We start from the raw sequence: 11,539 nt of genomic DNA, 5'->3' as shown, positions 1-11,539 counted from the left end.
ATATATATAATATATATATATATATATATATATATATATATATATATATATATATATATATATATATATATATATATATATATATATATATATATATTTTTTTTTTTTTTTATTATCACACTGGCCGATTCCCACCAAGGCAGGGTGGCCCGAAAAAGAAAAACTTTCACCATCATTCACTCCATCACTGTCTTGCCAGAAGGGTGCTTTACACTACAGTTTTTAAACTGCAACATTAACACCCCTCCTTCAGAGTGCAGGCACTGTACTTCCCATCTCCAGGACTCAAGTCCGGCCTGCCGGTTTCCCTGAATCCCTTCATAAATGTTACTTTGCTCACACTCCAACAGCACGTCAAGTATTAAAAACCATTTGTCTCCATTCACTCCTATCAAACACGCTCACGCATGCCTGCTGGAAGTCCAAGCCCCTCGCACACAAAACCTCCTTTACCCCCTCCCTCCAACCCTTCCTAGGCCGACCCCTACCCCGCCTTCCTTCCACTACAGACTGATACACTCTTGAAGTTATTCTGTTTCGCTTCATTCTCTCTACATGTCCAAACCACCTCAACAACCCTTCCTCAGCCTCTGGACAACAGTTTTGGTAATCCCGCACCTCCTCCTAACTTCCAAACTACGAATTCTCTGCATTATATTCACACCACACATTGCCCTCAGACATGACATCTCCACTGCCTCCAGCCTTCTCCTCGCTGCAACATTCATCACCCATGCTTCACACCCATATAAGAGCGTTGGTAAAACTATACTCTCATACATTCCCCTCTTTGCCTCCAAGGACAAAGTTCTTTGTCTCCACAGACTCCTAAGTGCACCACTCACTCTTTTTCCCTCATCAATTCTATGATTCACCTCATCTTTCATAGACCCATCCGCTGACACGTCCACTCCCAAATATCTGAATACGTTCACCTCCTCCATACTCTCTCCCTCCAATCTGATATTCAATCTTTCATCACCTAATCTTTTTGTTATCCTCATAACCTTACTCTTTCCTGTATTCACCTTTAATTTTCTTCTTTTGCACACCCTACCAAATTCATCCACCAATCTCTGCAACTTCTCTTCAGAATCTCCCAAGAGCACAGTGTCATCAGCAAAGAGCAGCTGTGACAACTCCCACTTTGTGTGTGATTCTTTATCTTTTAACTCCACGCCTCTTGCCAAGACCCTCGCATTTACTTCTCTTACAACCCCATCTATAAATATATTAAACAACCACGGTGACATCACACATCCTTGTCTAAGGCCTACTTTTACTGGAAAAAATTTCCCTCTTTCCTACATACTCTAACTTGAGCCTCACTATCCTCGTAAAAACTCTTCACTGCTTTCAGTAACCTACCTCCTACACCATACACTTGCAACATCTGCCACATTGCCCCCCTATCCACCCTGTCATACGCCTTTTCCAAATCCATAAATGCCACAAAGACCTCTTTAGCCTTATCTAAATACTGTTCACTTATATGTTTCACTGTAAACACCTGGTCCACACACCCCCTACCTTTCCTAAAGCCTCCTTGTTCATCTGCTATCCTATTCTCCGTCTTACTCTTTATTCTTTCAATTTTAACTCTACCATACTCTTTACCAGGTACACTCAACAGACTTATCCCCCTATAATTTTTGCACTCTCTTTTATCCCCTTTGCCTTTATACAAAGGAACTATGCATGCTCTCTGCCAATCCCTAGGTACCTTACCCTCTTCCATACATTTATTAAATAATTGCACCAACCACTCCAAAACTATATCCCCACCTGCTTTTAACATTTCTATCTTTATCCCATCAATCCCGGCTGCCTTACCCCCTTTCATTTTACCTACTGCCTCACGAACTTCCCCCACACTCACAACTGGCTCTTCCTCACTCCTACAAGATGTTATTCCTCCTTGCCCTATACACGAAATCACAGCTTCCCTATCTTCATCAACATTTAACAATTCCTCAAAATATTCCCTCCATCTTCCCAATACCTCTAACTCTCCATTTAATAACTCTCCTCTCCTATTTTTAACTGACAAATCCATTTGTTCTCTAGGCTTTCTTAACTTGTTAATCTCACTCCAAAACTTTTTTCTTATTTTCAACAAAATTTGTTGATAACATCTCACCCACTCTCTCATTTGCTCTCTTTTTACATTGCTTCACCACTCTCTTAACTTCTCTCTTTTTCTCCATATACTCTTCCCTCCTTGCATCACTTCTACTTTGTAAAAACTTCTCATATGCTAACTTTTTCTCCCTTACTACTCTCTTTACATCATCATTCCACCAATCGCTCCTCTTCCCTCCTGCACCCACTTTCCTGTAACCACAAACTTCTGCTGAACACTCTAACACTACATTTTTAAACCTACCCCATACCTCTTCGACCCCATTGCCTATGCAATGGCACAGTAATACGAGTGCATATTTTGTATATTAAGTAAGTTAAAACTGTTGAAGAGCGGAATGGTGTGTTGTCTGGTGGGGGAGTTGGTGATCATCCGCACAGCAGCTTGTTGTTGGATTATTAATGGTTTTAGGTGGTTAGTCGTAGTAGATCCCCAAGCACAAGAATGGTTAAGTGAGAGTAGTGCCGATTGGGGTACATATTACCTTATCTTAGAAAGGATGCCTACTATTTTTGGAGACCTTCTTGGCTATATGTTGGGTGTAGGTATGAAATTTCTGGTTGCAGTCAAGATGAAGACCTAAAAATTTGCCCTCAGTGTGTCTTGTAATGGGGGAACCATTGATCAGTATGTTAAGTTGGATATTTAAAGTTATTTTTCCAGACAGCACATAGTAGGTTTTGTCTATATTGAGAGTGAGTTTGTTGGTCGTCATCGACGTAGATATTTTAAGGAACTGATCGTTAACAATGTCACTAAGCATTGTCAGGTTGGAATGGGAGAAGACACAGTGTCATCTGCAAGTAGAACTGATTTTAAGAAAATGAGATGCGTTGCGGAGATCTTTAATGTAAATAAGAAAGAACAGTGCCAAGAATATTGCCTTGTGACATTCCTAACGTTCCAAGGGAATGTTTAGTGCTTGGGATTAAATCTAATTAATTATAAACTTAAAGGAAGTTCAACAATCATCCCCTGTACTGGCATGTTCTTTGCTGGAACGTCAATTTACAATGTGCAAAAACTTATAAATTCTACTTTATTATTTACTGGAACCTTGTGAAGTACTCAGGTCTTGAGTTTATGTTCCCATTATTAACGAAAATGTGCCAAACCCGAGTGGGTCACAGATAAATTATTGAAGTATTATTAGTATTCATTAGTGTAAGACATGTAAGAGTCATTCAGCACTGTTATATATTAGTGAAGTATTATACAATGTTTCAGTGAGAATAGTGAATGTGGTAAACTTTTGTATTAATACTGAACTTTTTTATCAACAGAGAGGGTGGCTGCACACTGACTGCCCTGACCAGACAACAACACCAAAACACAAAAAGAAATTTATTAAAAAATTGCGAAGAAGTCACCGCCAGCTAGACAAGGATCGGACCTTACACAAAATATCTCGCAATCTTAACGCCAATGATGGGAATGTTCAGGAAGTCCAGTATTTTGAAGACTCCTCCAGTCTCCAGAGAAAAAGAAGCAAGAGAAAGGCTCTAGAAAGTGACTCCAGCTCAAATGAAAGTCTAAGATCACACAATCCAGAGAATTCCACTGAACTTATGACTCAACCCCATGAAGATAAATGCAGCAATGTTACTTTCAAGGAAGAACAAATACAAGTGGCTGAAGACCCTGTCAGTCAGCAAATAAATAGTTCCTCAGTCTCTGATGACACAACACATCAACATCTCATAGATATGGTAAAGCCATGTAACATGGAGATCACCCATGAAGGAACAGACCCAAAAATAAATGAAGGTAAACTTCCAAACACTTCCGGTGCAAACACTGATGAGAATATTGAAGGATACAAACAAAGTGAGGATGATTCATTACCACGTAACAGACATAGTCAGAATGCAGAAAACCACGATGAACAAAATTATTTCAGCGCTTCAGGAAGGTCTGATTCTAGCATTTCACTAACCGTGGGGCCGATCTTTGTTCATGATCCCGAGGCAGCAGGAACTTTAGTAAAAGAAGATTCAGCTTTAGACCCAAGGAATGAAACAATAAACAATGAAACAGCATTCATGGCAGAACAAGAACATTTGAATAATGAAACTGAAAGAGAGAGAATGGAAAGCAGCGCACCCACAGGAGAACAAGCCAACATTTTTCCCATGTTGGCAGAATATGCCCGGCCTGAACAAACCCCTAGTTTCAACAACACTGAGAAAGAGCCTCATGGTCCGAACTTAAGTGCCAGCAACACAGAAAGCCCAAAAGTAGCTACTTTCACACCAGCATTACCCGTATTATCAACCATTTTTCCTACAGCCACGAGCCAACTTCAGGAAATACAGACTACAACAGAGAGTGAAGAACCAATCGTACAAGACTCTCACGACAGCACGAGAAATGGAAGAAATCCTTCAAATCATTCTGAGAGTGGTAGGGAACATGTCGGTGTGTCTCATCAAGGTGAAGCAAAAGGGGATGATGACAACACAAGTAATATGACAGTACAGGACGAGACAGCAGAGTCTTCTGTATTAGACCACTCATCCTGTCGTGGCAAGGAAGATATGGGTGGCAAACATGACATGGCCGACATGCATTACACAGATGACAAGCATGACATGGGTGACATGCATGACACAGGTGATAAGCATGATACAGGTGACAAGCATGACATGGGTGACTTACATGACACAGGTGACAAGCATGACACTAATGACAAGCATGATATGGGTGACAAGCATGAAATGGGTAACATGCATGATACAGGTGACAAGGACGTGGGTGACAAGCATGACGTGGGTGACAAGCATGATACCGGTGACAAGCATGACATGGGCGACAAGCATGACATGGGTGACAAGCATGACATGAGTGATAAGCATATGAGTGACAAGCATGACACGGGTGACATAGACACAGGTGACAAGCATGGCACTGATGACAAGCATGACACTGATGACAAGCATAATATGGGTGACAAGCATGATATGGGTGACAAGCATGACATGGGTGACATGTATGACACAGGTGACAAGGACATGGGTGACAAATTTGACATGGATGACAAGCATGACACGGGTGACAGGTGTGATACGAGTGACAAGCATGACATGGGTGACATGCATGACACAGATGACAAACATGACATGGGTGACAAGCTTGACATGGGTGACATACATGATACAGATGACAAGAATGACACAGATGACAAGCATGACATGGGTGACAAGCATGACATGGTTGACAGGCATGACATGGGTGACATGCCAGACACAGAACTAAAGTATGACACGGAATTAAAGCATGACACAGATGCTAAGCATGACGTGGATGACAACCTAGGCATGACTAACAAGTCGGATATGAGTAACAAGCCAAGCATAAGTGACAAGCCTGACATGGGTGACAAGCCAAGCATAAGTGACAAGCCTGACATGGGTGACAAGCCAAGCATGGGTGACAATCATGTCATAGGTGACACATGGAGTAAGCACAGAAACACATCTATGGAATCACTTGACCCAAAAAGTACCAGCTTAGAACAGCAGACTACACACGCTGACAGCAGTGACCACAACAGACACAATACCAGCTCAGAGCAGCAGACTACACACACTGACAGCAGTGACCACAACAAACACAATACCAGCTCAGAGCAGCATACTACACACACTGACAGCAGTGACCACAACAAACACAATACCAGCTCAGAGCAGCAGACTACACACACTGACAGCAGTAACCACAGCAGACACAATACCAGCTCAGAGCAGCAGACTACACACACTGACAGCAGTAACCACAACAGACACAATACCAGCTCAGAGCAGCAGACTACACACGCTGACACTGGCAGTGACCATCGCAAACATGGCCAAGGTACACGACTTCTCATTCGGCAAATATTCAGAGATTTATTTGGGTAAGATCTAGATCTGTGAGGGTCATACAGCTTCTGTGGAATGGGAGGCAATCAGGTGTGTGTGGAATATTTTGAGAAGGTGGCTACGTGCCAGTAAGTAAGTAAGTTTATTCAGGTATACACAAATACAGTTACATAGAATTATCATACATAGCAGCATATGTGTAGAGAACCTAGGATAACCCAAAAAAGTCAGAGTGACTTATTTCCATACTCAACGTAGATAGTACTAGGTTGTTCGCTTTTTAATGTTAAAAGTGAGTTTTAATGGAGAAGACTGTCATCACCATCCATGGGCCACTTCACCACTCACTGTACCAGCCATGACCCACCTCACTACTTACTGCACCAGCCATGGGCCATCTCACCACCTACTGCACCAGCCATGGACCACCTCACCACTTGCTGCACTTGTCATGGGACACCTCACCTCTTACTGCACCAGCCATGGGCCACCTCACCACTCACTACACCAGCTATGGACCACCTCACCACTCACTACATCAGCTATGGGCCACTTCACCACTCACTACACCAGCTATGAGCCACCTCACCACTCACTACACCAGTTATGGGCCACCTCACCACTCACTTCAGCTATGAGCCACCTCACCACTCACTACACCAGTTATGGGCCACCTCGCCACTCACTACACCAGCTATGGACCACCTCACCACTCACTACATCAGCTATGGGCCACTTCACTACTCACTACACAAGCTAAGGGCCACCTCACCACTCAATACACCAGCTATGGGCCACCTCACCACTTAACTACACCAGCCATGGGCCACTTCACCACTCACACCTTGTATTTCATCTCCCCACAAAATCGTAACATGTAGCATGATCTATATTTGGCGCGTGTTACATTAAGAAGTGGCTACTTGGCATGTGTTAAACTACTTTTATACCTCATATATACTCAGTTTAGTATCTTTATTATACACCCCATGCCCATCCTGTGGGTCGTCAACCAAATATTTTTCTGCCTGAACCGATATTTTTAGTAAATAAATGTTTGACCAAATATTTGGCTGGTGGAACCAATTTTGTTCCACAGATTTAATGCATCACCTACGTTAGATCTTCATTTCTCTTTAACCTTCACTTGGCATTCGGTAGTGTTTGTTAGTTCCGTGTTTACTCTCATTCTGGCACTAGTGACGCATCCCTGTGATAAATTTCTTAAAGAACGCCGTGTCCTTTACACCTTAGGAAGGCATTTGTCCACAGCCATTTCGTGTCCCATAGCTCAATACATTGTTATCAACACATGTTAATGTAATCCATGTTATCGATTATAATTATAATAACAACTTGCAATTAAACAATACCAGGGAGGTAGTACTTTCCTGTCATGTGTGTGAAATAGGATCAGTTGAAGCTTCTGCACTCTGGCAGGCTTGTTGATTTTTTCTGTCTCATGGATAAGTTAGCTGCAACTCTTACAAACTTTTACTTAAATTCACTATATATTTAGCTATACTTCTCTGTGTCTTAGTTTTCTCATTCACGTGTTACTTCTTTTTTAACGGATATATACTACTATGAAAACAGATTTAAAATACACTAAGACCATAAGTCATCATAAGAGTAATGACTAGAAGAGAGGGACTGAGGGCAGGGAGTAGATGGGTAAGCACGAAATGATAGAAAATAGTTATAGGTAATCAGCAGGAGATAAATGAGTTGCCTATCCATTCTTTAAGGTAAACTTTTTGTTAATAATTTAAATGAAGAGTTCACTTCTAGGGGTGGGTGGTTTAGCGTCCCTCTTATGTTGAAGGCTGGACTAGGTCTTAAGTGGGTCCATTCTGCACATGTTGGAAGCACTCAGTCTCGCACTATAATAATAATAATAATAATAATAATAATAATAATATCTTTATTTGCTACAAGTACATGTACAAAGTATACAGGCCTAGCTGACATCAATGACATACTATTACATAGAAAGCTGCTTGTTATCAGGGTACATCGGGCAAATTAGGTCAATTTTGTCCCAGGATACGACCCACACCAGTCGACTAACACCCAGGTACCTATTTTACTGATGGGTGATATAGACAACCGATGTAAGGAAACACGTCCGATGTTTCCACCCTTTCGCCGGGAATCGAACCCGGACCCTCACCATGTGAAGCAGAGAGCTTTTGCCACCAGACCACGGGGCACCGTATGTAGTGATAAAATACTGTATTTGTTTCCTGTAGGTTTGTCTATCTTCGAGGATGTCTAAGACTTTTTGGAAGATGTTGAATGATGGATAGTAGGCATATTTGATTCTGCCACTACAGAGTCCTCGGCAAAGAGTTCATGGAGTGTATTTCGTGGTGTAAACGCAATCGTAGAAGATTTTTTTTCGTTAAAGGGAACCGTTTGGCTGGTGCCGGATCTTATGTAGGGTCGCTGACTTTTTTTTTTTTTTTTGGGGGGGGGGGGGCGGGGTAGGATTGTTATTTTTTTTTTCATTGGGTCCGCTGGCTCTTTCTTAATAAGTACGAAGGCTGTCTTGTGAAAATATACTGGAAGGTAATTCTCCTGTAAGAAAGGCTGGGGTGGAAAGTATGGTGGACTCCTTCGGAATCATGCTAGTGACACTTCCTTCGGTGGGGCCTGAATAATTAACAGCGTAATGTTGACGACACTTAGTGCGTCAGCTGACTAAATCATCTGGGAGGTTTATTTATGAGAGATTGTTTATGCAGAAGATTGCGTTAAGTATTATGTTTAAGGATCCAGATCGGGCTATGTTATGCAGGTAAGCAAAGATAATATCTGTGAGGAACTTGGCTGTTTGCGTTTTCTTGAGAGAGATGTGTTGGAATGGCAGCTGGGGCTTTTGACATAGGAAAGAAGAATGCTGTCCCTGGCTTTGGTTGCATCTGCTGAGTTGAATGGAGTGGAGTTCAGTTGAGGCTTGGCTTCGACTTTTTTCTTGGTGACAAACTCTTTCTTCGCAGGACGTTTGGCTGCTATTGTGCGGTACTCTCCTCCAAAATTCAGACAGGTTGGTCATTCTTTGTTGTAGCAGTCGGTGAATTAGTGCCTACTCCCCCACACTCAGAGTAAAAGACAGAATCTTTCCTGGGGTCAGTCAGAATCATAGTGATTGTATCGATAGCAGTTCCAGCATGGTGTCCTGTGGCGGTATTGCTCCTGAGAGATTTCTCGCGGGTTGATGTAATATTGTCAGATGGAAATATAAACACATATGCAGTATAATGTGATCCTTTATTGACTACGTTTCGCCCACACAGTGGGCTTTTTCAAGTCAAAAACAGAACTACCTGGGGTGGAAGGAACGCGAGTATTTATAGTCAGGTTCAGAATGCTGAGGTCAGGTGGAGAATGCTGCATCTGATGATGTACCGAGTGGGGTTATAGAGTGTAAAATGTAATAAAGTTGGTAGAATTACCGACAATATGTAAAGTAAAAGGACACAAGTGCAACTAATGTGACATTTATTGTGGCAACGTTTCGCTCTCCAGGAGCTTTATCAAGCCATTACAAACAATACATGGACACAGAGGGTATATAAAGGCTCAGAGTGAGGTGAATACTAGTGAGGTACCATTTCGTTGTTCACTAGTGGTAGTAGTAGTAGTAGTAGTGGTAGTGACAAAAGTAATACAATATGGTAGAGCAATTAATTCGTACATGAGTAAAAGGATATAAAAGCTATTACTTGGGTAACATAAAAATAGGTTGGACAAATATAAACTGGAATGAGCCAGCTTGTTTCAGTGTTCACTCTCTGTGCTTTGTGTAGTATAACAGGAGAGACTATGTGATGGCAGGGTTTACTGTTTTCAGGAGGATTCTTGCTAAGACTTCGGAGATGGTGAAGCTGCCGTTGTTTTGTTTAATTGTATTCGAAACAGCGATCAGTGCTGATTCGAGGCACTTGCGTCTGCGGAAATTAGTTTCTTTGATCACTAATTGGGCGTCTCTGAATTTCATGACCATTGGGGACCATCAGCCCCGCTCATCTTAAACACTCAGGTGACCTTCTCAACCGCATCCGTAACCTCTCCATCCGTAACAAGAAACTAAGCAGTTTGGATGTGACTTCCCTCTTCACAAAAGTACCTACCAAAAAAAGCCATCGAGGTTCTACGACGTAAAGTCAATCAGGACCTTAATCTTCCTCTACCTCCCGGAGATTTTGTTGACTTAATTGAACTCTGTGTTAATTTCAACTGTTTTTCTTTCAATAACAAGCTCTACAAACAAACCTACGGCATGGGAATGGGGTCCCCCATCAGTGCCATTCTAGCCAACTTATACATGGAACACCTAGAGTCCGAACACTTCGCCAACATCATCCCTTCAAGCGTCACTTGGTTACGTTACGTGGACGATGTCCTCGTAATAACTCCAAAACGTTTTGATGTACGGGATCTTCAGGCAAGGCTCAACGCAGTTGAACCGGCGATCCAGTTTACACTAGAAGAAGAGTCCAATGACAAGCTACCTTTCCTCGACGTCCTCATTCACAAAGTAGACAACAACCTAAGATTTCAAGTTTATCGAAAACCCACCAATAAAAATGATCTCACACACTTCTATTCTAGTCAAGATACCAAGACCAAAAGAGGCATCATCATCGGGTTTTTCCTAAGAGCATACCGAATTTGCAGTCCTGAGTTTCTTGACGAGGAGTGTACATACATTCACCAAACATTCACAGAGTTACATTTTCCTTCTTTTTTCATCAAAGATTGCAAGAAAAGAGCTCTTCAGATCATAAATTCTCCACGCATCAACACCACTCCCAGCAAAGTTATAATTCTTCCCAACAGTCAGGTTGCACTGAACGTCTCAAAAGCACTTTCACAAGCTAACACCAGAGTCGCCATCGCTTCTAGCACTTCAATAAAGGATATAACCAGGACAAAATCCAAGCACCACGAACCAGTCAATGCAGGAGTTTACACTATACCCTGTGGAGGCTGTGACAAGATTTACGTAGGTGAAACAGCCAGAAACCTCGACACCCGCCTCAATGAACACATTTACGCATGTAGGAACGATAACCTGAACAACGCCTGTGTACAACACCGAAATTCCACCAATCATCTCATGAAATTCAGAGACGCCCAATTAGTGATCAAAGAAACTAATTTCCGCAGACGCAAGTGCCTCGAATCAGCACTGATCGCTGTTTCGAATACAATTAAACAAAACAACAGCAGCTTCACCATCTCCGAAGTCTTAGCAAGAATCCTCCTGAAAACAGTAAACCCTGCCATCACATAGTCTCTCCTGTTATACTACACAAAGCACAGAGAGTGAACACTGAAACAAGCTGCCTCATTCCAGTTTATATTTGTCCAACCTATTTTTATGTTACCCAAGTAATAGCTTTTATATCCTTTCACTCATGTACGAATTAATTGCTCTACCATATTGTATTACTTTTGTCACTACCACTACTACTACTACTACCACTAGTGAACAACGAAATGGTACCTCACTAGTATTCACCTCACT

The 11,539-nt window shown here is 42.0% G+C and overlaps 1 protein-coding gene across 1 annotated transcript in view; it reads left to right on the top strand.

The window, feature by feature from the left end:
- The window catches only part of LOC128692116 (dentin sialophosphoprotein-like), a 106,002-nt gene extending 97,048 nt beyond the window's left edge, over positions 1-8,954 (top strand). Inside the window, exon 7 of the mRNA XM_070085060.1 lies at positions 3,427-8,954. Coding sequence (XP_069941161.1) covers positions 3,427-6,042 — 2,616 coding nt within the window. The 3' untranslated portion in view covers positions 6,043-8,954. The remainder of the gene's footprint in view (positions 1-3,426) is intronic.
- Positions 8,955-11,539: the final 2,585 nt, after the last annotated feature.

This window comes from Cherax quadricarinatus, chromosome 15, assembly GCF_038502225.1.
Source record: "Cherax quadricarinatus isolate ZL_2023a chromosome 15, ASM3850222v1, whole genome shotgun sequence".
NCBI classification, from domain to species: domain Eukaryota; kingdom Metazoa; phylum Arthropoda; class Malacostraca; order Decapoda; family Parastacidae; genus Cherax; species Cherax quadricarinatus.
This window is presented reverse-complemented; position numbering and strand designations above follow the sequence as displayed.